This window comes from Colias philodice, chromosome 9, assembly GCF_061535455.1.
Source record: "Colias philodice isolate Cphi_HAF_F1 chromosome 9, ilColPhil1 Martin Lab GWU primary, whole genome shotgun sequence".
NCBI classification, from domain to species: domain Eukaryota; kingdom Metazoa; phylum Arthropoda; class Insecta; order Lepidoptera; family Pieridae; genus Colias; species Colias philodice.
The window spans coordinates 9,150,067-9,175,966 of NC_143094.1; the positions used below are offsets into that span (position 1 = coordinate 9,150,067).

At 35.1% G+C, this 25,900-nt stretch overlaps 3 protein-coding genes across 5 annotated transcripts in view; 2 read left to right on the plus strand and 1 right to left on the minus strand.

Annotated features, from left to right (window-relative positions):
- The window catches only part of IP3K1 (inositol-trisphosphate 3-kinase-like protein), a 69,289-nt gene extending 56,240 nt beyond the window's left edge, over window positions 1–13,049 (plus strand). For 2 of the 3 annotated variants that reach the window (XM_089699314.1, XM_089699315.1), the window contains 2 exons: window positions 11,539–11,688; window positions 11,912–13,049. In XM_089699314.1, coding sequence (XP_089555440.1) covers window positions 11,539–11,688; window positions 11,912–12,832 — 1,071 coding nt within the window. In that variant the 3' untranslated portion in view covers window positions 12,833–13,049. Of the gene's footprint in view, window positions 1–11,157; window positions 11,428–11,538; window positions 11,689–11,911 lie in introns of those variants that run through there. The other variant, XM_089699316.1, reaches the window with a different exon arrangement.
- A 2,308-nt stretch (window positions 13,050–15,357) lies between these two features.
- Window positions 15,358–18,388, minus strand: ncd (non-claret disjunctional). Its single transcript, XM_089699303.1, has 2 exons — window positions 18,164–18,388; window positions 15,358–17,889 (listed from the first exon to the last, which is right to left on the minus strand). The coding sequence occupies exon 2, from the start codon at window positions 17,887–17,889 to the stop codon at window positions 16,000–16,002; it is 1,890 nt and encodes a 629-aa protein (XP_089555429.1). The 5' UTR covers window positions 18,164–18,388; the 3' UTR covers window positions 15,358–15,999.
- An 825-nt stretch (window positions 18,389–19,213) lies between these two features.
- On the plus strand, window positions 19,214–24,845 carry LOC149486017 (7SK snRNA methylphosphate capping enzyme-like). The gene is made up of 5 exons (XM_089699304.1): window positions 19,214–20,577; window positions 21,534–21,724; window positions 22,017–22,369; window positions 23,595–23,819; window positions 24,193–24,845. Exons 1-5 carry the CDS (start codon window positions 19,532–19,534, stop codon window positions 24,739–24,741), a joined length of 2,364 nt encoding a protein of 787 aa, XP_089555430.1. The 5' UTR covers window positions 19,214–19,531; the 3' UTR covers window positions 24,742–24,845.
- The last annotated feature ends 1,055 nt before the right edge of the window (window positions 24,846–25,900 follow it).

The following is a 25,900-nucleotide window of genomic DNA, read 5'->3' on the forward strand; positions in this document are numbered from 1 at the left end:
GATATGTTAGTTATTTTTTAAATGTGTCTGGCTAGATGTAAGAACCTTGAAAACTGTCTGGCTCTTAAGGTAATGTCTTTTTATAGGTCCCCAAGTAACATATATAAAATTTAGCTTTTAAACTATAATGAAAGTTAGGTACTATTTTATACACCTTCACTACCTGTTTCCTGCCAAAGTAACCACAACCCAAACTTGATAGTCGCTGGTCGTTCTTATCTGTATAGGAGACATATACAGAGAAACTTTTAACTTTCCGAAAGAAAGGAAAGTCTGGCCGTCGTGGGCTCTTGATCTATAAATAAAAAATATGTCGCATTTTAATTCAATTTCAACTCGAATGGTTTTTCAAAAAATTTCCTGTTGCATACGTAGTAGAAGCGTAGTAGTCGAATTTATTCCATCCTTACTTGAAGCGAAAACGGAATCGATAACAAATAGACACATTGTTTGTATTGCAAATATAATAAAATTTTAAACATTATAAAATAATAATTGAATGATATAATAGTTCAGTTTCGTTGGTCTTTGATACCGGTTTTATAGAGCCTTGATAATATTTTAGAATCTCGTCCGCGTGCTGGGGCGAGGTGAACAACAAATATAAAACTATAAAGCCGCCACCTTTGTCTTTTACACCGTTAAATGAATGTGCGGTTGACTGAAGTTGTAGTTATTATTTTCTTTAACCTTGTGACATTTCCAATTACGAAAACAAGACCAGACATTCAAAACTCAAAAGTCGTAAAAATATAAGGCCAGTTGTAAGGTATTTTTTAAATATCAGAATGAAATTTTCAAACTAGGCTAAGGCGTGTGGTATGTGATTGCATACCAGTTAGGCTGCAGACCCTATTTACGAAACTCTATATATGCTATGACGTCGCTAACGCTTCGCATTTGTTCTTATTTAACATACAATGTACGGGTGCGCATTAGTATCTAATCTTAAATGTATATTAAAGTCGTTTTTTTATTGAGTAAATAAGGATGAATAACGTCATTTCCCCTTCCGTCATGTACATATTGTGAATTTTGATCGTAAAATAATTATGATTCTTATCAACCAACTATGTAACTCGTAAAATTTGGCACACGTACTTTGTTGAATTATTTTCACGCTTCCTGGGTTGCATCGAATTTATCGAATACTAGCTTTCCGCCTGCGGCTTCGCCCGCGTTTTCAAAAAAAACCCGCATAGTTCCCGTTCCCGTGGGATTTCCGGGATAAAACCTAGCCTATGTCACTCAGAAATGATGTAGCTTTCCAACAGTGAAAGAATTTTTCAAATCTGCCAAGTAGTTTCGGAGCCTATTCAATTCATACAAACAAACAAACAAAAAATCAAACGTTTCCTCTTTATAATATTAGTATAGACAAAATACCTTCCAGTATTGTTTCTGTCGTATAATTAAGTTTCTGATAGAAAAATACACACAGGAATGTAGGTACGTATCACATAGAGCAAGGCGTTTTAATTAATTGCACGAATGCCGTCATTATGTGGTTAAGTGATTTTACGTGATTCACAATATAAAGACGATTATTTATTATTCAGCCTCAAGAGAAACACTGCGTTTATGCATGTATGCGATCGTTGTTAACATTTTAATGCATTTGCTGTGACGCCGCGCTCGTCCTCAAATTGTAGGCGCCAAAGACATGGTGTACGAGTTCCGCTTTGGATTACACTTCGCTTATAATTTGTATTCGCTAATGTCTGCTTCCGCTTGCCGATATAACAATTGACCCCGAATCGTCAACGCCTACAAGGAGTCGCTGATTATCCTCAAACTGAAAGGACACCTACTTACAGATGGTACTGCTGTGTAAGTGCGGTGCAATTATCTAGATATCTGAGAAATAGTAATTAAGCGATCAACCTATTTCCTATATTATTGTTCATTTGAATTACATTAAAAATAATTACAAATAAAATGGATGAATTTACGACACTACCATTTACGTTTTACAGTAAAAAACCGTTTAAAATTGGTACCTTAAGGGCCGATTTTTCAATCGCGAGATAAACAGTCTAATAACTACCCCTCGAATAGATTTATTCAATTATTTATCTAACTCATTACGGCTCGCCTATTTTTCAATCGTGATTTATTTGATGAATAACTATCTGACCAAATATTTCCATATTGGCAGCACTGCTCTCGGAGTGGCGAAACAAACATATTAAATTAGTCAGGTTAGAGCGGGTTAGAGTCAAATCTTGCAATTTGTCAACAACCGTCATTATGACTCACGTCAGGAGTGCACTTGTCTTCTATGATTGTTGATTGTTGTTTTGATTCGAGTAAAGAGTTTGGTTAAATTTGTGTTTCAATTTATATATTTTACGATGGAAACGACATACTTAAAGGCAGCGTTAGGCAAATTTTCAATGGCATGGTCATCAGTACTATCAAAAACATCAATTTCAATATGATTTTAATTGATAATAATTATATAGAAAGAGGTTTAATTGTTAATAATTCTACGCTCTATGTTATGACATACGAAAATATCTCAAATTTGACGCGTCAGTTGTCAACTCAAACGCCTAACAGTCGAATAGCGCGCTATCTGGCCGTTGGAGCGGCAAATAGATTTATTCCTCAAATAACGTAGTTATTCGATAGATAAGTCCTATTCGTCTATTGAAAAATTGAATATTTTGTTAACTGAAGAATAAAGTCTATCTAGCTGTTTATCTGGGCATTGAAAAATCGGCCCTAAATTATTTAACGAGCTCTACATTGAGCTCATTCGTTATTCGTAAAAATTTAAATTCCATAATTAGTATGTCATCCACAGATGTCATCGCAAAATGCTTTAAAACAAGTGTCCAAAATATTGACTTGTCGAGCATTCCGTCACGGAATAAATGAACGCTAAGGGCGTTTGTCCACTACAAGGAATTTTACGGTCCGGCATTCCGATTTTTTACGGTCCGGTATGGCACGCCATTAATCTATATACTAGCTTGTGCACTATACGTAATTTTACTGTCCGACATTTTACTTTTCCCTATTCCGGATGGTTTTTTGTGTCTACGAGTCGCTGTAGGTATAATTGTTTTCGAATGCCCACTTGCTTGGATTTTACTGTTTTTACTGCATATGCCAATTAAAAGCAAGCTCTTGTTTTACTTTCTTTTAGTTGGCAATGAGATTTGAGAAGTCGGTATTGTTATTTTATATACATTGACCAAGCATTGACCTATAATTATTATCTAAGTAAGTGTTGGTAAGTTCAAGTTCAAGTGGGAATAGCTTTAGCTCCTCGTCACCGATTAAAATAAATAAGTAAAACACGCATTTTAAATCTCTTACGGAACTTTACTTTTTATTATAACGAAGTAATATAATATTTCACCTTCTATATTTTTTACTCGTTTCTTGTAAAATGCAAAACAATCATTTATGATAGCATTATACCGCCAAACTTCCTTGAACTGTACCGCACTGATCCGAGTAAAGACGGACAGGTGCACAAGCAATTCATCGGTTTTTTCATGCCACACCGGACCGTAAAAAATCGGAATGCCGGACAGTAAAATTCCTTGTAGTGCACAAGCGCCCTAACGGGCTATTGTCACTATTGTGATGTGTAAGGACAATACGCCGCCCCCAAAGAACTAATAACGTGTCACATCTATACTTATAAAGCTGAAGAGTTTGGTCAAACCTGTGGGTCAAACTATACTCAGGAAGAATGGGCTGATTTGAAAAATTCTTTTGTAGAGTAAGCCTTATGAAAATTTTACTCACTATGATATACTGTGGTCAGATGAATTATTAATTTCGAATTGTTTGTGGAAATATGGCAATAGCATAGAAGTAAGTAATAAATGTTCAAAGAATCATATATTGTTGTACCTATATGTATAGATAAGTACATATTTAGAGAAATGTAACACGCTTTTATTATATTTTATAATGTAAAACATTGATCTTGATCCCTTTGGGGTAAAATACGAGTTTAATATATGTATTGCATTTGAATGACGTATGTATGAAACTTGATTCATTAATACTGGAAACTGTTTAGTTAGTAATGTTTACTATATCCGGTCTACGCAATTTTCTATGAACTTATGTTTTATTACGTACGCAGCTGTACAAACAATTTGTGTTTTTATTCGTATCTACTAAAAATCAATATGTCCATAAACACTAGGTACACACTACAGTCGTACGTGTAACAAAGTGTTTGATACAAAAAGTACATCAGTATCACATCACCTATAATAATCTATATATAATAGTTTCAGGCAAAAGAAAAATAACGGTTGGCGAAAGACATTCTTTGAATTTTCCTGTAGGTAAATATTATTTACTTAAACTATGTACAAACTACAAAAAATGTGTTTCTAATACATATAAAATTTAATGAATAATAATTAACTAACAAAGTTTAATAAACCCTAATATTATTCATATTAGGTTCATTGGATAGGTCAAAGATATCTATTATGCTACAAATTTTATTTAACGATTGAGTCATGGAAATATTAAATTGTTTATAAATTTGGATATAACCCATCCGTTCGATTTCTTGCAGCTGTGTCAACAATACAGCAAAACCATTTGCGCGGGTTTGTCCGACGTCATGAGGCCAATTTAAATACTTCGGTTAAGGCGTTCTATTGATAAATAGTGTTTTTCGTAAAAAATATTATTCATCGATATTCATATAAATAAAATAGAATGACGTTCAACATGTGTTTCAAGCAAGTTGAATGAAACAATCGAGAGAAACTTATCTGCTAGATAGATAGATAGATAGATAAAACGTTTATTCATAGAACACAATCACACTTACAAATAAAACACAAAAGATAAAAAACAGTAAACAATACAGAAAACACTCATACACACAGAAATATTAAAAGTATAACAATTAAACCGTTAATGTGCACTGCGTTCTACGAACAGGCCTTGGCTCAGCATAAATGTCTGAGTTTTTTAAAGAAACCCGGACGCTGATATTCTGCCAATGCCTCTTGAGGGCAGAAAATTAAAATAAACTTAAATAAATGGATAGCAAGGGAGATAAAGGTTAAATATTTATAAAATTATAGTATACAATATCAATAAACATATAGGTACACAAATGAAAGGGAAATACACAATATAAGAAATAATAATAAACTTCAGGAACCAACAAGCATTCCACAGAAGGTGTAGATAACTCTGTGGGCTTACGCCTTACGGCGGAAAGACTGTGCAAATGAACAAAAATAAACTAAGAAAAAATAAATAAATATATCAAAATTATGGAACTGATTTTTGTATTCCTAGAAGGTAGTCTCGATAGACAGTTTTGAATCTTGATTTACAACAAATGTTGCGTATGGGCGGAGGAATGTCGTTCCAACATTTTGTTGCACAGTACTTGAAACTGCCGCGGAAAGCCATTGTTGCTGTTGTTTTCTTACATTATTTTCAGTAATGAGTCACTACCGCTTTATATATTCAAATAAATATGTTAATATATTAAAGTTTTATATATATTAAGTAATTGAAAATTTTATATTATAAAATTATAAATGGCACTGTGCTGTATAGAAACTAAAAAATATACCTACAACTAACTAATTAATCCAATATAATTTTGTATCCATAAAACAGGAACGATAAATAAAACAAACTACATAATATGTATATGCATTGGCTTCATGCCCATGTATTGGAATAAACATTAATAGCGATCATTGTCAGTCTCTCATTGATTCTGATTCTTATTAATTAAACGTAACGAAATCTTAAAATTATATAACAACCGCCACAAGAAGAAAAGCGAATATAAAATGTAAAAAACATATCACTTCTACCGGTGCACCAATCATTACCGTCTTTACCATAGGGGCACAGGGGGCCAGTGCCCAGGGCCCCCCATCGTCTGGGGGCCCCCCTGGAGGAGATGTAGGACTGACAATTTTTCTCACATAAATCTCAAAATATTTTATTAAAAAGCAATACACTTTTCTCGTTGCCAGAACGTCAGATCATTTTCAGATTTATTCGAATCAAAACATCTATGTATAGGAATAATTCGAGTGATTCGAACACCATTATAATTAACTTATCAGACATTTACTCGAATTATTTATTTACTTATTAACGTAATATATTTTTACTTGAATTATTTTGGGAATTATGAAAATTAATAACAAGTCTCAGTTTACAGTATGCTATTCATACAAGGGCGTTGTGACAAAACTTTAATCTCTGGGCCTCTAGACAAGTGGCAGAAACGCTAGAGAATAGAATCCGCTATTGATACTAATTGATATAAGCTTATGACGTTTTGCTAATGTTTCGGTCACACTACCAAGGACGACGACGACCACGACCAAAATTCCCATCCAGCCGAAATTTGGTAAAATTATTAAAAACACAATCTATACTTAATATTATAAAGCTGAAGAGTTTGTTTTTTTGTTTGAACGCGCTAATCTCGGGAACTACTGGTGCGATTTGAAAAATTATTTCGGTGCTAAATAGCCCACTTCTTTGGCAAGATTATAAGATACGAAAATCGTTGAATTACTTCATGACGTTACGGTATTGTTATGATGCGACCTTGAAATTTTACTCTCAACGTGCCTAAAGAAGTTTCACTTCAAAAATATTTTAAAATTTCCTATCCTTCTGTTACTAGGAAAAAAATTTTTCCTAAAAGTCAATAGATAATATATAGATTTTTCGTGATTTTTACCGAAACGGTAAGTTTTATCATATAACCACTTTAACCCAAATTGTAGATCATAAAATTATCTATACAAAAGAATCAATACATTATTTTCCTAAGATGTAGCTTCCTACCATTTTCTAAGATATAACGATTTATAAACTCATCCCATCCTTATAATATGCACACGTTTCATAAATCACTTCACACCTAAATGATTTTATGATAAAACTTATCGTTTCAGTATTAATCGCGAAATCACCTATTTTTTTTTTTATTTATAACCTGGAATGTTTTTTAATTCACGTACCAGAATGACAGTTAATTTTGTATTTTATTTTTAGTAATCCTTTGAACAATTTTACTAATTTTCTGCTGGATATGAAATTTTGTAGTTTTAAAGGTCCTAGAATTTAGTGAACTCTGTTCACACCGGACCATTTCTATACGAATAGATGACAAGCGTTTTGACTTTTGCCATTTGCCTAGGCCTTGAATAAATTATGTCAATAACGCAATAATTTTGATCAATTTGAAACGCGCGGCTACGAATGAAAAAATCCAGACGCTGATTAAAAAGATAAATTTGAAAAAGAGAAAGGTAATTTGAAAAAGTAATTCTGAAAATATTTCTTAATTAAATTAAATTTAAGTCAACTTTGGATCGCCATTACAGCAGCAGCGTTTCAAATGAATTATATGAAAAATAAGGAAAAAAAGTTTCCTCAAAAGACCATATTATAATACAAGATTGGTCAGAAGTAACTTTTTTGTAAAATGTATAAAAAAAATGGAGCAAAAATTTTACATAGAAATTTTCTCGTTTCTTATTACTTCTTTAAGTTTCAATTTAGGGCAAAAACATATATAATTGTGGGAAAAAAATTGTATACCTATTATAGTTTGATTTCTTTACGTTTCAAAGGGCCCCCAATTCTTGTGTGCCCAAGGGCCCCGGCATAGTCTAAGACGGCCCTGGCACCAATATTTTAAAGAACAGGTTTGGTTAACATAATACCTGAGTAATTATGATATCTAATGAATAAAACAGAATGTTGTTGACTAAGGTTGTTGACGTCATTTTCACTTTTGATACAATGACGTATAATTAAACTTGAACATAAGTAACCATTAGTTTAATTGATTCATAATTGAATTTTGCTTATTTACAAATATAAATTCCCAGTGGTTCGTTTTACATAAACGTGAAAATAATTCACGTTATAAATGCACTGGCGTATAAGAAGCTGTGCAAACTGAGCATTATATGTTAGCTGGTGCTAAACATATTTGATTTACACCTACAGGCACGATCACAAACAATTACAAACATAGGAAAAGTACGAGCAACAATATTCTCGTCGACAAAATGACCATGCATGCTCTATATTTTACTCTACCTTCGGTACTGGATGTCGTTAATTAACAAAAATTCAGTCGATACTTAATATAAACCTCTTCAATATGGTTTACATCATATCTTTAACGAATTACCTTTTAATGTCGAATCGATGACGATTAAAGGTGCTATCACTTACGTATTCAATAAGAACCCGAGAGATGTTTTCTTTATATAAAAAGTTACGTATAATTGAGAGTGTTATAACGAATTTATGCATCAATAAAATATATTATGCATACATTTGACCTGTTGGCCGACAAATCATGATAAAAACAGTGCAATCTATATGCAGTTTCGGCCTCCAGACTGTGCATAAAGCAAATCATTGTCTGCGCATAATGCACTTGCTAGGGCCGGATTTTCAAAGCTCTAAATAATGTAAATAAAAAATAATATAAAATTTCAAATATATAAATAGTACATATACTTATAATTAAAGCTTAAACATTGTAGGATGGACATTACAAAATTATGATTTTGAAATCAATGGAAGGCATCATTTTATAAAAAAATAACAAAGTTGTTATCGTTTGTTGAACTTAGTAATATATGGCTGTTTAGTAAAAGAGAGTTGTGACTTGTGACACACCGCGTTTATGTCTGAAGAATGATGATTCTAATCTATAAAAAATCGTCTGCATAAAAGACTTGGTGGCAGTTAACACCCTATTAGTCGCTCTCAAGTCTCAATTGAACGGTTAATTTATTTCAATTTCACTACACACATGTTGTTAAAAATCTTAATTCGGCCCCTTCTGAAATAAATGCAGCGCTGTAAGTCTACGAACTGTACTAGCTTTTGTAACATGACCCTGACCCATTTTGCATGAAAGGGTACAATTTATTCATTGGTTCTCTCAATTTACTCGAAAATTTTACCCACTACCCACATATATTCCTTATAAGTCTTATATAATTCATATGCTTTGATTGCTATGTACAGTATGTAGTTATTGTTTATAGTTGGGTGTAGCTCAGCATTGAGAGAAAGATAAACAAAATCAAATTGTATTTATGCATTACGTCTAAAACATTATCACCTATTATTGGCAGTAAACTCGTGAACTGAACATAGTCTAGACTTCAGTCTAGGTAATGAAATCGGAACGGACTTTAATGACGTACTAGGTGTTTATTACTGGGCTTGTATTTATTGCAATATAAAATATAACCAAAATTAAAACAACAAACGTCCATTTAAAAAAACTAAAAGAAGAATTTCTTCGAGCTTATCCACGAATAAAGCTGTATATTTTTATGATGTCTACTTTATTCTAAAGGCTTACTTTACTGCCACTTTAAAGTGTGTACTTCGTAATTGGGCAACATGCGTGGTTAAGTTTTTATATGACCAACGCCAGGACACGTTTGGATGCAAAGCGCGTCTTCCCGTCACGTCATGGCTTTTGTCTTAATAACAAAGCATTTACGTCATGTCATGCCCCGGTTACATTTATCCCAGCTTCTTTTTTGGTATCTAATTACTTAAGTTGAAAAATTAATCTTATATACATTTTTTTAAAGTACTACAAGCATCACGTCACGGCATTCATGTTAATTTTTATATATTCATGAATACTTTTAAGAACTAATAATATACCTACTTATTAATTTGAACTGTATACGGAATACATTAAGGAAGACATAATGTATTTTTAAACAAAATCTTTTAAAGAATGTTAATTAATAAAAATAATATATAAATTTATAAAGAATAGAAAAAATTCGATCACGAGGCGGGACTCGAACCCGCATCCTTCGCGCCATTCCGGGGCGGATGCCTAACCAACTCAGCCACTCGTGACCCGCCTGAGCAATCGAATTTATTCTATTCTTTCAGTTTTATGTGTCTTAAGGGACACACCGCGCGCCATCTATTGAGATGATTTAACAACCATCTCAACCAATATGAAGCACTTTTCAGTGAATACAATATTGTAACGATGGAACACGACCTTTTTTGTTGAATTTATATTTTTTGGTTTTATGGCATTCAAATGCTTTTAAATATAAATTTATAAAGAATAGAAAAAATTCGATCACGAGGCGGGACTCGAACCCGCATCCTTCGCGCCATTCCGGGGCGGATGCCTAACCAACTCAGCCACTCGTGACCCGCCTGAGCAATCGAATTTATTCTATTCTTTCAGTTTTATGTGTCTTAAGGGACACACCGCGCGCCATCTATTGAGATGATTTAACAACCATCTCAACCAATATGAAGCACTTTTCAGTGAATACAATATTGTAACGATGGAACACGACCTTTTTTGTTGAATTTATATTTTTTGGTTTTATGGCATTCAAATGCTTTTAAATATAAATTTATAAAGAATAGAAAAAATTCGATCACGAGGCGGGACTCGAACCCGCATCCTTCGCGCCATTCCGGGGCGGATGCCTAACCAACTCAGCCACTCGTGACCCGCCTGAGCAATCGAATTTATTCTATTCTTTCAGTTTTATGTGTCTTAAGGGACACACCGCGCGCCATCTATTGAGATGATTTAACAACCATCTCAACCAATATGAAGCACTTTTCAGTGAATACAATATTGTAACGATGGAACACGACCTTTTTTGTTGAATTTATATTTTTTGGTTTTATGGCATTCAAATGCTTTTAAATATAAATTTATAAAGAATAGAAAAAATTCGATCACGAGGCGGGACTCGAACTCGAAATTTAGTAAGTATTCGAAACCTGTAAAATATTCAATCTCAAGACGCTACCATCAACGCACTCCAAAAAACATATGAAATGTAGAGCCCTGTGGTAGAGCCATATGATTGACATTAAAAATGTGAACTAAACGATTATTAGTAATAACTTTTTGAAGTTATGTCTATTAATTTTCAAATAAACGAAGATATTTTTTTTTAATATTTCATGTATGTGTAAAAACATACTTACATCAGAGATCATACGCTTGATAGCAAAAAACTAAATTTTGTACGCTTAGAGCGTGCAAACAACACTGTTAAAGCACTTTCCTGGCGCTAAATGCATTAGTCTCTCTAGCAGTATGTGAAAAACATACGCTAGGAAAACTGGCGGCGGAGGCGTGCGGTGCGGGCGCGAGCATACGTCACGAGAAAGCCGAGGTCTCTATATAAGCAAGGTTGCCCTCCCTCTGGCATCACTCGCAAGTAAGCACTAGACGTCAAGTCGATCGCTACTCGTACTCTCGTTATTCGCTCATTTGTGTTCGCGCTCTCAACGCTCGCGTACGCCATGACTGTTACAAGCAAGATGAACAGTGTCTCCCGCCAATCGGTGTTCAGCCGCCTGGGCCCGGGCGGGCTCCTCTACACCGCTAACAAAATACTAGCGGTACGTTATCACACTGTGTGGTGTTTTACACTAAACAAATGATAGTGAAAATATATTCTGTAGTGTGCTTTGTGATGTGGTGTTTCAATGTGCTATTTCTGTTGTTCGCAGGTCGCTGCTGGCAAAGATGAAGAACGCTGGCGTGGCAAGGAGGATGGTGCCCTTTTCAAACGTTGGAGGCGCACGGCATCTTCCGTGGAAACTACCCCTGCGACACCCACCCCTCCTCAGCCTTCAGAGTTGCTGAAATTTTTAGCTATTGTAAGTATCTATAATAAATTATAGAACAAAAAGTTTTTTTAATACTTAAAAACTCTCTAGTCTAAATTACAATTGAATACCAAAATATTTGGTTCAATAGCAAAAATATCAAAAAAAAAATACCTCTAGTCATTTTCGGTATGGTTAATATTTCAATTTATAAAAAACGGTGTCTTGAAAAGATTGTAAATTTTATTTATTTATATTTTTTTGTTATTTACAGAATGCACTCGAGCTCTCAGCTCCAGCGTCGGACGCTCTGCTGAAGACTCGCTCGTCGGAGTGGTTCCAGCTGTCGGGCCACCCCGGCTCGCTGGCGCCCGCCGGCCCCGGCACGGTGTGGAAGAGGCGCGCGCCCGGCGACCACCCCGCGCACAACCCCGAGCGCGACGCGTACGTCGCCCTGGCGTCCTGTCCCCACATGCGCTCCGCCATCCCCCGCTACTACAGGGAACTTGAATACGGTGGCGAACATTTCATTGAACTTCAAGATCTCCTGCACGGTTTCCGCGACCCACACGTTATGGACGTCAAGATGGGAACTCGCACTTTCCTAGAAGACGAAGTCAGCAATGCCCGTGCTCGCGCTGACCTCTATGAGAAAATGATTCGCCTCGACCCCAATGCGCCCACGGAGGCGGAACATGCCGCACGTGCGGTCACTAAGCTGAGATACATGCAATTCCGAGAACAATGCTCGTCCTCAGCGGAACAAGGTTTTAGAATCGAGGCTGTTAAGCTACCCGGCCAACCGCCCTTAACGGATTTACAGAAAGTACGTGAACCAAAGCATCTCGCCTCCACAGTTGCGAGGTTTCTTGGTGATGATGATCGCGCCCGTCGCGCCATTGCGGCTCGCCTCCGAGAAATACGGGAACTCTTTGAAAATTCTGAATTCTTCAGAACTCACGAGATTGTCGGAAGCAGTATATTTATTATTTATGATGATGAACGTGTCGGTGCGTGGCTCATTGACTTCGCTAAAACGAGACGTGTACCGGAAGGCCTAAAAGTAACTCATCGTGAACCATGGGAGCAAGGGAATCATGAAGAAGGCTTTTTATACGGCCTGGATAGGCTGATTGAAACCATAGAGACGGCAAAGCTACCTGAGGTGGCGGTGGAGCAGGACGTTTCTCGTTGAAGAAACGATATATTGAAACCTGGACACGCCTTGCGGTCACTGCACCGATTGCCTGGCGCTCGCGCCCCAGTGCCAGCCGTTCTCCCGCGCTCCAGTCGCGGTGGAGATGTACAGAAAATAACGTTTGTGTGTTATAATTGCGAAAAGAGTCTTCGCTTTTTGTTAATGATCTAGTCGTAATATTTCATGAAATATAATTTAATGAATTGCTTACAAATGTCTTTGATTTTACCTTTTATCTAATTGAGCTTTAAATAGTAGCTCAGTTTCTTTTTCTTTGGTACAAAATTTAGAACAATCGTTAAAATAGTTACCATGTAGTTAAATGTAGGTTTATTAAGTACTGTCTTATTTAAGTTTTTGCTCATTGGCATAACTCTAGTTAATTACCTACTCCGAGGCATAACTGGATTGATCAATCACATGACGCCATCTATCATCAATTTCTTTACACTTCCGATATAAATACATATATATAATTTTGAGCGGCAACACTAGATGGCAACAAACAATATTTATTACAAAGATCTGATTTGAATATATAAAATGAAAACGTAGAAGATTGTAGGCAACATCTACTTATGGAAGACATTTGCACATTGTTCAAGTCGTTTATACATAAAACATACAAACAAATATTTCGGAATAAATAATTTTCATTCATAGAACAGTCATTGCCCGATAAAACATGTGCTCGTATGAATCTAGATTCTAGAAGTACATAATGATCATCAGTTGATTTTATTTTTGTATATAACTATCCCTAAAGTGCCACTCTGCCACTAACCATGTAGGTAGTTTATTAAATTACGAATTATGTATTACCAGATATCACTTAATTTGTATCACCAGACCCATCTAGTGGTGATATCGGAAACTTTAATATTGCCTGTTATGTTATCGTATAGATAGGCTGACATGTATAGTAATAAATACAATTTTTTTAAGTTTTAAAATTCAGGTTTCTACATACGTAGGCAATACGCACGTAAACAAGCAACCTGTGGGCTTTTGACGTATCATCTCACTGTTTTTATTCAACTCATTAATACATAAAGAATACATACATGTCATAGATATGTGTTTAAAATTTATTATATTAAAATTGTACACGAACATATAGAGTAAACATAATATGTACATAAATTAAAATAAAATCGCTCAGAACCATTGAGGTATTATTACTACAGAACAGGACAGAGGAAGAAAGCAGATGTGCTTGTGTAGTGTATGCAGTTAGCAGTATACCTACACTTCGCTAGCTGCTCTATAAAATCCTTCAAATGTAGGGAAATCTATGCCACTCTTTAAAATTACTACTTGTACAACATTTATTTGTTTATTTATTTATTTACCCGATACCATGAGAACTCGAGCTCACCTTCACAGGATACGGGACAGCCTAAATTATTAAGGTTCACATTACACATTAAAAAAATAATATCTAATAAGTATCGCATTTTATAGCTATCTAATAATAATTATTATTAAAAACAAGTCTATTGGTCTTAATGCTTTTATTTATTCTTTACGACCCATTTTTTATTTGAAAGTTTTTCTTTTTTAAATTTTTTATTAATTTATTAGTCCATTATAAACATAATTAGCTACAATTTCAAATATGTAAGTACATATATTGATTTATATACTTCTTAAACAATATCCCTGTGGCTATTTTATATTTTTAGTACTATCATTTGAAGTGGGAATTTGCGTGTGTTTTTGTGATAGGAGTGCAATAGTTACAACGTTCATAACCTCCGAACAATAAAACGTAGGTTCTTCAATCTCCCCGTCCGATTAGGGCCCTTCTGGCCTCCTCCACTCAAGCGACAGCTCAAGCCGAGGTTCGTGGTCCCCGTCAAGGGGGGACGCCCTTGTGCATGTCGCTACCAGGGTGAACCTTCAGTTCACCCCCGCGTCCGCGTTAAAATGTAGAAGCCCTTCTGGCTAACATTGAGAGACACCACACAAAAAAAAAAAAAATCTTCAATCTTTTAAATCACGTATTCCAATATTAAAAATATGTATCCCATTTGTTACCTACAAGAAGAATGAGCTCATATAAGGCCAATTTTCATATGAATTGGTTCAGTAGTTTTACTACTGACACACCAAATTTATTGAAATGCAATTTCCAGTATCAAAATATATTGAATGCCCTCCAAATATACTTTTAAGCACATTCAATGTACCAATTTCAATGTACTTTTAAAATATTAATTTTAATTTGAATGAGTAACTAATACTGATAATTATTTTTGTGAAAAATAAGAACAAAAATGCATCTTATTAGTTAAGTATTTAGTTAGTTTTCAACTTAGATCATAAGGTTTTCAAAGTAATTTTATGAAAAATATTCCTTCAAAGGCTTATAAACAAACGGCTGGATGTCAGCAGTTGAAAGAAATTCATCTGTGAAAAGAAATTGAGTAGGTATGGTGAATTGAGAAATTGGAATAAAAAGGTTATTAATAAATACAGAGGAAAAAATAAAAGAAAACTTTAACTAGTACTTATATTAGATTACAGATGCGACATAAAAACTAATACTTGATAATTCTAAAACAATTACAAACTAAAGTCACTAAAACAGTTTATATTATAGTGGTCTAAACTATAAGTGTACCTAGTAAACAAAATCATGGTCAAAATAGTAAAAAATGATGTCAGTATGTGTAGGTCTGTAGCCGACTACATAAACCAGCAGCTTACAGTTATTTATTGTCCATAAAAACTATACAAGTTAGGAAAATACTGAGAATATACAAGAAATGAATAAGTATAGAAAAATATCAATGTCTATTTTTATTTTATAACGTAAATATGCTACTTTTTTCATATACAATTCCAACATTATTTTTCCAAAAGAATACATTTTTTGGAAACAATTTTTTTTAAATTTATTATCTATTAAAAAACTCGTAACATGAATATAACAGATCGGTGGAATACATCAGTATATTAAAGGTAGCCTTAGCAAATTAAAATATAATTGTTATTCTAAATTGTCAGTAACTTTAATTTACATTACTGTTTTGCTCAATTTTCCAATATTTGCTACTGGATTAGGTGACTTTTTGTTGCAATAAATGTTGTAATATTACTTTATTGTACTAACTAGTAATATAAATTAAAGCTAAATGTGTAAATATAATTGCTGTCAATTAAAAGTCAACCATAGTTAAATTCTTTTTGGCTTTAACTGTTCTACAGCTGTTAACCTTGGTAGCGAATCTTAAGGAGTTAAGAGTCTCGTTAAAACTCTCATCGAATTGATTAATATTCACCAACATAAGGGTTTTAGAATTTCCACCCAAACTGGGCATAAGGAGATGAGTAAGCTTTGAATTCCGGTACGGAATATGAGATTGGTTGGTTTGCAATGATAATATCACTTTGGAAAGCTCAGAGAGCGATCTATTTATGTGCTTTGTCTCATCCATCCTTTGAGTTGTCTTGCCACTCTCAGATCCGGCCAGATCAACCAAATTCAAGTTACTGGTAAACTTTTCCTTACGTTTCTCATTAATGGCAGATATTTTGATTTGTGCCACAGAATGGGATCTGGAACTCCTTTCGTTGTTTATTGTTGCTGCTGTTTGTCTGTTACGTTGGGCAAAAATTAACAGCCTGATGAAGTCATGAGAGCTCTTAACTTCTTCTTCCTGCAAGTTGGAAACATAGACGTCCGTGCCTTTTGAGTTGACCATTTTAATATCATGACTCTCCTGTTCTTTGCTTGAGTTTAGAAGGTCATAAATTATCTCATTGTAAATTTCCAAGAATGACGCCTTTATTGTTAACTCCCAACCCATTCTCTTGAGATCCTCCATACAGTTAAAAATCATGTTTATTGATCTTGGTATTATACCATATTTCTCTGCTCCACAGCTTCCTTCCATAGTATATGTTTTACCAGACCCTGTTTGTCCATATGCAAAAATGCACACATTGTATCCATCCAGTGCTGATTGGACCATAGGAGCCACTTCAGCAAATACATCTTCCTGGGATGAGTGAGGGGTAAAAATACCATCAAAAGTAAAGGAATACTGAGATTTTCCCTTCCTTGCTGAATTGAGTAATTCAATTTTTTCAACCTCAATTGAACAAGCATCAAGTACATTCAAGTTGTACAATGGTTTGTTAGTTTCAGATTCTAGTGGTGGTCGAACTCGACAGTATACTCTTATGTTACCTTTTAGATCTTGCACTGTGTTCCTTAAGATTCTTTGGTCTCTGTACATAGTATCCAGAATATTTTGGAGCGCATCTTTGTCATTTTTAGTATTATTGATTGTTTCTATTGCTATTTTGTGGTCTTCTTTGAGTTTATCAAAGTCAACTGATACTTTTTTGAGCTGTTCTGTAAGAACTCGCAACGCTTCAGTCTCTTCCTGAAGACTTTTATGCCTTCTGCTCAACTCTTCATGTTCTAGTTTTAATTTATCATATTCAGCCGATTTAACCTTAAGACTGTTTGTAACATCTTCCAATATTTTTGTTTTATTGTGAAGATCTTCAAGCTCACGTTTCTGAATTTCATAATCAAGTTTTATACTATTATATTCATTAGATTTTTCTCTCAATTCATTCATACTTTTCAATAGTTTCTCTTTTAACATGGCACTCTCACTACTACTACTTTCATAAATTTCTTTAATCTTTTCATATTCATCAGATACTTCTATATGTTTATCTTTTAAATCGCTCAGTTCAGTTTTAATTACTTTATGTTTTTCTACTAAATCATTAAATCGCGCTTTATAATCATAAGGTGGGATCCTTACTGCAGCGGTGACTTTCTTTTCCACCTTGTTTACTTTCGGGGCCACTGAAACTGCAGTTGGGGCAGTTGCAGCTCTCTTCAGCCGCGGAGCCGCGACGGTTGATGTCGTCGATGCTTTCATAGGCTTAGTGTGGTTCAAAAGCAAACTCTTTTTATCAGCGTCACTCAGGCCATTACCTATAGTTCTCGTCACAACATTATTCCTTAGATTCATTATGCCAGGCCTATTTTCTTTCGTAGTTGGCAATTTTGGTATACGAGACATCTGAAACAAGTGATGATGATGATAAGCAATTAAAAACTTTTTTGATACTTAGGTATTTTAAGTGACGGTATAGAATGTATAGGTACTAAGATTTATCACTAGGGAATGTATATCATTCAAAAATTATGCAAAAGCAGCGATATGTTATATTAATATTTAGAAGTAACCAAAAGAATTCTATTACAACACAAACGCTTATTGAATGTTTTATATTATTTACATATATAAATTCAAACAAATAATAAATGTAAACAAAAAATTGAAACATAAATACCTTTTAAATCTTAGAAAAATAACATTAAATTCATAAAACACACTAAAACGAATAACAACGCTTCGTTTATCCAGCAAAACAGTAAACGGCCATTTCAAAATTCGAATTTCATTGTTTGATGTTTCGTTTTACGTTTATTAAACGTGTCAATACTGGATACAAGGCTTTTGGTATCATAATAATTAATTCTTCATTCGTATTTTAGACGTATACTTTATGATTAAATTTGTTATATTGTTGTTTGTATATTATTAGTAATGATTAATAAATTAAATTGCCTTCAAAAAGTAAAAATAAAGAAAATGTTGTGTGGTTTTATGAAACCACGGTAAAAGTGAAACTTAGGCACAAAATTATCGTATTTGTACGATAATTATCGTACGGTTCGACCGTCACGCAACATGCGCTATATAGACCAAAAAGTTTGAGACGATGTAATAAAAGTTTCACTTTAAAATGCTACAAGATACATAAGATTTTTAAGATCATAATTTTTGCACAAAATTTCCGAATAAAATATGAAAAGACCACAGAAACTATAATCATGCCTGTAAAATTTGAGAGTTTCGTGGTTTCTTTCCATTTCCTCTTGATCTTATCATCAACCTTAATTCGTGGAAGTATTTTCATAGAATATTTTTGAAACTTTTAATAATTTGATTAAAAATTAACCAGTCCCGATCTCTTTGAGTAATCGAGTAAAATGAGTAAAATAGATAAAATAAAGTAAAAGTACTTCCTCAATTTTTAAACATGAATAAAAACCAGTTTCTTCGTCTTCTAAAAATTCCAACATTGAAAGAACCACGAAAGAACATATTTTATGCACTGATTAATGAAAATCATTGATATGATTTGAAACCACTTTGAAACACAGAAACGTAGATTTGAAATGATATAATTTCATTCTATAGTAGGTATTATTTATAATTTTCACAGATAATTTTCCTTGTTTAAAATAGTCACAAATAGTAGTATATTATCTGTGATCATGGTAATGTTTTCGTTATCTGTTTAGAGATGATTAAAATTAATATCCGTAGTAAACTGGCATCACCGAATTAAAAAAACGTCAAATTGCTATTTCCTACACACCGATGTGTGTCGTGCGGTGTGTAATTTTAAGTCTTTATCATTTGTTTATTGTGTGGATTTAAAAGCTCATCCATAAGAAAAGCTTTGGTGTTGTGATGTTCTAATATTACTGTTTGTGTAAAATCTACATCTATAAAGACAAGTACAAAAGACCTGTTTATCGCTATTGACGGATGTCCTTGTACATTTTGCAAGAATCGTCGTGGCGGTAAATTTGATTTTAAGTGTATTGTTGTTTTAATATGTAATCTCTATTGTAATATTTAATGCGCGATGGGTAGTCCTGGACAGGATTTAAATTTAAGTGAAAGCACAAGTGAAAATAAGAACGTCTTAGACGATAGTGTTAATAATGTGGAGAATAAAGAGGTTGATAATTCCGATACATCTCAAATAGACACGTCGAACAATGTTACGGCAAGCGATGCAAATTCATCTAAGGAAGAAGATACGCTCGGTGGTAGTAATTCGAAAAAAGTAAAAAAGAAATTTCGTCATGGAAAGAAGAGTCACGTAGCTTCGAAGGAAAACCCGGAAAGAAGTACTATTCGCAGGGTTCATCATGCAGGCACAAAATTTAAACAGACTAAGAAACGAGCACAATCATTTCCATCTATCTCTAAATTTTTCCTTCCATACAAGAGGCCTCGTAAAGAAGCCTTCATTCCACCTACGAAGTTTTTGCTTGGAGGAAACATATCAGATCCTTTAAATCTTAATAGCTTACAAGATGAGGATGTTAACAGAGCAATGAATGCAGTCACACCTGAATCATCCCCACTGCCAACACCACCACGGCATAAGGCAAAAATAGATGTTATAATTCCACCAAATATAAGAGATCCTTTAAATCTCATGGAACCTTTGGACAATGAAGAGTACGAAAAGAGACTTGAAATGCAACAGCGTAAAAAGACACCTAGAAAGAAGCCCAGAGTGAGGCGTCGCACAACAGAGTCTATACCTCCACCGGATGAGGTACAAGTTGAGGAGCAGGAACAAACAATCAAGGAGCCTCCTCCACCGGAGCCGTCAACGTCGAAATCGCGCAAACGTTCTTGTAGTGATAGTGATAACAGTTCCCAAAAGGGGAAGGATGCCAAAAAGTTGCGACGGATGGAGTCGTTGGATAAAATCGTTAGTCCGGTTGTGCCTCAGCCTGGTGCATGGATGAGGGCGAGGCCTCAACAAAGAACTGCAACTCAAGAGCGTCCAGCGTCTCCTCACAGGACCAAGTTGAAGAGTCTTTCAGAGGGAGAGCAAAAGCTGCCGACGTTCCATCCCAAAAATTCACGATATCAGTATGGAAACTATGATAGGTATGTTGACATTTTGCAATTACTTTATTTCAATACATAGTTCTTTTTCAAAATTTAGAACAAAAAATCTGTTCAAAAATTGCAACATTAAGGCATCCAATACTGTATGTCTCACAAATTGTTTTTTAAATGTAATTTCCTGAGAATAAAACTTTTCTTGCATTTGGGTCACTCCTTGTTTATATTTATTTTGTGTCAATAAATCTATTAGAGAACAATGAAAGCTGCAAATATGCAGATACTAATTGTTGTCTTCATATCCTACTAGTTAACATAAATTGAATCAATGTGCATATGTTTCAATGTATGAGAATGTATGAATGCCTATACATTTTTGATGTCCAATAATTTTTAATTATTCACATATTAAACTTATATAAAAATATGAATTTACATTAAGAACCAACCATTCACAGATTTACTTAGAAAGTCTTTCATATTATAAAAAAATCTAATAAGGTTTGGCTCTAAAGCCTATTTAGATATTCCATCTTATTTTTAGATATCTATGTCATCTCAAACAGTTTTATTATTTAGAAGTTAACAATTAGTATATTACTTTTCATTTTCATAATTTTTTAATGTTCAGTAGACACACTTTATTTTATTAGACATCTGCTGTAGACCATTAGAAATTAATAATAATCACATGCCTGATGCATTTATATGCATACTTATTCATGTTAAATAATTATTTTAATTTAAAATAGTTCATTGAACTTGTCTGTCCCATACCTCAGAAGTGTATTTGAGTTCACACTTTCAATTCACATTGTAGTCAACTACATTAGGCCACTTTCTCTTGCATGTTGTGGTTTTAATTTTAATTCTCTTACAAAAGATTCATCTATTATGTTTGTGTAAAGCTATATTTACTGCTTTACAAATACAAAATGTAAGAGTACTTACAGTTGATGCAACAATGACAATTGTTCAATATATGTATTACTTTTCAGATATTATGGATACCGCAATTTAAATGCAATGATGGATATACGTCTGCAAGTCTTTGAAATGCATCGGCATTTGTTCCAAAACAAAGATGTGTTAGACATTGGTTGTAATGTTGGACACATTTCTGTAGCAGTCGCTCGAACTCTGGGTGCAAGATCTGTGGTTGGAATTGATATTGATCCTGTTCTTATTGGTAAGTTACAAAATATCCTAAAAAATATCTTTCAAAGTTATACATTTATTTCATGCAATGATGTATTCAAATTAACATTTGGAAGGATTTTGAACTATTACTTGGTTCTTAAATTTTTATTAAATTGGTATACTTAAATATACTAGAACGAAAATTAAAAAACATGACTATTATTTACTTTGATCATGAAATTTTAAATTTCCAAAAAAAAAAAAGAAACTAACTAGACCCATTAAGTACTTTTTTAGAGAGCAAAACTACCCATAATATCATTTTGGTTTATTAATTTCAGGCCGTGCGCGGAAAAATCTACAATCATTTGTGCCAGTACCATCGGAAACAGCAAAAGGCGATGATGAAAAGAAATCGGAAGCCGGTGAAGAAAAGAAAGACTGTGATAAGTGTAAAGAAGAGAAATGCGATGAGTGTGTGGGATCTGATCAGAAGTTAGATAAAGAGGATGATAAGAAAGCCTTAACAGGGCGGAAATTGAAGAAACCGCGTAAGAATAGAAAGGCGATCCATAAACCAGAGACGCAGTGCTTTTTCCCAATGTCCATGTCAATGCTCTTTGGGCCGATTGGAGACACGCAGGCAGCTGATACATCACCACCACTTTTTCCGTATAATGTTACATTCAAACAGGTAACTAATAAGAATTGATATTCTTGTTAGTATAATAATTTGTTAGGGTTTTTTGCAGATATTATGATAATATGGTCCATCCTATACTTTTGTGGTATGACTTCTAGTATTTGTGTAACCTTATGTAAATAGTAAATACATAATATATAAAAGTATGTACCTTAAGTTTTATGTTTTGGTAACTGATATGAATTTGACTATATAGATTTTATTCAATAGAAAATTTGTGTGAGCAGTGAGTATAGAAGTCATTCATGTTGAGACTGAGATGTTCAACTCCCACGAGAATATGAGTCAGGTATCATAAGTCTTACTAGCAATATTGCGTCATTTTACAAATTATTATGAAAACTGTCAGTTTAGACATCAATACAGAAGATTTATTTATTTATTTATGCTTTATTGCTCAAGATAAATTACAAATTGAGACTTAAGCTAGGATACATTGTAAAGATGTCCAAAATACATAACCATTCTGGGATGAACAGAATTAAAATAATAGAGATATATGTATATGTCACGGCTAAAGGTAGGTGAGAACATAAACTTAAGATTAGCCGGCTAAACTTAGGTTTATTTTCGACGAGGTGTTAATGTTAGTTTGTTCTATCTTTAGCCGGCTAAACTTAAGTGTAACCGCAGGCCCGTGGCTAAAAATGTCGGGGTGGGTAGATTTGGTTAGCGCCGGGCCGGTGGAGGGCTTGAGGGGCCCGCACAGTGCCAGAAAACACTCGCCCTGTTCCTTACATGTATTATAGTAACCAAATCTACCCACCCCGACTCAGGGCAGAAAGCTGGTGGCTAGGTTAGGTTAGGTTAGAACTCTTAAGACCCGCACGAGCCGAGCGAGCGCAGCGAGCGTGCTGCGGCAGCAGCCGGCGAAGTGCCAGAAAACACTCGCCCTGTTCCTTACATGTATTATAGTAACCAAATCTACCCACCCCGACATTTTTAGCCACGGGCCTGCGGTTACACTTAAGTTTAGCCGGCTAAAGATAGAACAAACTAACATTAACACCTCGTCGAAAATAAACCTAAGTTTAGCCGGCTAATCTTAAGTTTATGTTCTCACCTACCTTTAGCCGTAACATATATACTTTAATTTATAGTTTCAACATACTTACATGCTTTGATTGTATTTCATAACTCAAATGGTAGTTCCTTTAATTCCGGGTCCACCTATTAGACATTTTGACAGAAGACATTAATAAATATTTGTTTCCAGGGCAACTACGTGCCCCGCGAAGACGTAGCAGTGGGCTCCGGCATGGAGAGTCCCCAGTTCGACCTGATCCTGTGCCTGTCGACCACCAAGTGGCTGCACCTGAACTGGGGCGACGCGGGCCTCAAGCGCGCCTTCCGTAGGATGTTCAACGACCTGCGCCCGGGCGGGAAACTCGTGCTCGAAGCGCAAAACTGGGCTAGCTATAAGAAAAAGAAGCGTTTAACGGTAACTGGAGTTTATTTTCTGGCACAGCGAAAGAATTTGTTGAGTATAATAATTTGATTGTCGAATGTTGTTGTTGTTTGATTATGTGTAACTAGCTGCGCCCCGCGGTTTCACCCGCTTAGCTCGGCTCCTGTTTGTCTTAGCGAGATGATATATACCCTATAGCCATTCTCGATGAATGGTCTATCTAACACCGAAAGAATTTTTCAAATCAGACCAGTAGTTCTGTACTGAGTAGGTACTGAGATTAGCGCGTTCAAACAAGCAAACTCTTCAACTTTATAATATTAGTATCTGTTTTTCTAGTATTAAAATTATTGAAAATATCGCTAATAGCGAGAGTTTTTTAAGAGAAATTTTCTTTTTGTTTCAGCCGACCATTTATGAAAACTTCAATTCAATTGAGTTATTCCCGAACAAATTTAGAGAGTATCTACTGTCGCCCGAAGTCGGTTTCAGCAAGTCGTGCATCCTGGGGGTGCCGCAGCACGCCAGCAAGGGGTTCCGGCGGCCGATCCAGCTGTACATAAAGGGCGACTTCACGCCGAGCAAGGCGCGCTGGTCGGACGCGTACGCGCCGTCGTCGCACCACAAGCCGGAGGCGGAGCCGCCGCGGCGCACCGTGTACGCGCCCGTCGCGCCCGCGTACCGGCCCAGCGACGACGCGCCCTCGTGCGGCGCCGTGACGCCGTACTCGCCCAACCTGGACCCCTGCGCGGACGACTCGCCGTTCTACAACCCGCGCAGCGACTCGTACGCGCCGTCGTACCAGCCGCCGCGGCTGACGGTGTACGCCACGCTGCCGTCGCCGCTGGGCAGCGCGTCGCCGGCCGCGTCGCCCGCCGCCTCGCCCGCGCCGCACGCCTCGCCCGCGCCCGACCCGCTCTCCGCGCGCGGCTTCCCGCCGCCCGACCACGACTGAACCCCCTCCCGCCTTTGGTTTATGTAAATATCGGTAGACACCCTAAGATTATGTTCCGATAGGCTGAAAATATTTTATAATATTATATTCGTAACGTATTAAGCATTATCGTGTTTTATTTACCTCCGCCTGCTAGGATATCCTCTTCCTTAATTCTTTTTAAAAATTATTTAATATAAATGGAGCAAGTCTAAAATGAATGACGCCGTGATGTAATATGCGTACATTATTAAATTATGATTAAACAATTTTAGAGTTCTAACAGACGAACGGCAAGTTGTGAACGGCAGAGGCTGCTTCAGCCGTCGCCACATGTCGAGGGCAGTTGGCTCGCAACTTGCCGTTCGTATGTTAGAACGCTTACACTCATCGATGTTTTACAGGCAAACGTGTCGCATTTTTTATCAACCCATACTCATACTCGAAACAGAACTAAGCAACTAGGTATTTGTATTTTTTTTCATTTAAATTATATACCGTACTTGAAAAATTTAGCTGATAATATATTGTGTTGCCGAGGACTAATAGCTATATAATATAGCTATTAGTCCTCGGGAATATATAATTTATGAAACGAATTTTTATGAAATATAGGCATATATAATATAGCCTATGTTTCATAAAAATCCGTCCACTTTTGCAGTTATTGCCTGATATCCGGACAACAGACAATCTTCTACAATTTTATTGTATGAATGGAGTTAATAATATAAAAAAAAAATAAGTTTATTCGATAAAACTTGATAAGTCGATGTTGTAATCTGGCTAATCGCTAGGCGGCTAGGTACAAATTACAAAAATTTAAAAGTAAATAGGTGGTGCCGTACAGTTTCAATAATAATTATCAAAATACGTTCAGTAATTTTCGCGTGAAAGAGTAACAAATATACATCCTCACAAACTATATCATAATAAGCATAAATTCAGTGTCGATTCCTAATTCTTTTAAATATAATTTGATTTACATTTCATAACCGCAAAATAATTATTCACACGAGTCAGTTCTATACCTACGCATGTTTAAGTATTTGGATGGATGTATGATGCTGTACCTATTAGCACAGACTAATAATAATATACTACGTATACAACTATTAGTGTGTTTATGTTATTTAATGTTGTAAAACCACATGTGTCCATAAGCAAGTGCATTACTCTC

Excerpts from the sequence above, each read along its gene's own strand:
- ncd (XM_089699303.1), bottom strand. The coding sequence starts at position 17,889 with ATGTCTCGTATACCAAAATTGCCAACTACGAAAGAAAATAGGCCTGGC.
- LOC149486017 (XM_089699304.1), top strand. The coding sequence starts at position 19,532 with ATGGGTAGTCCTGGACAGGATTTAAATTTAAGTGAAAGCACAAGTGAA. Across the intron at positions 22,370-23,594 it reads ATAATGTTACATTCAAACAG|GGCAACTACGTGCCCCGCGA; the intron begins GTAACTAATAAG and ends ATTTGTTTCCAG. Across the intron at positions 23,820-24,192 it reads AGAAAAAGAAGCGTTTAACG|CCGACCATTTATGAAAACTT; the intron begins GTAACTGGAGTT and ends TTTTTGTTTCAG.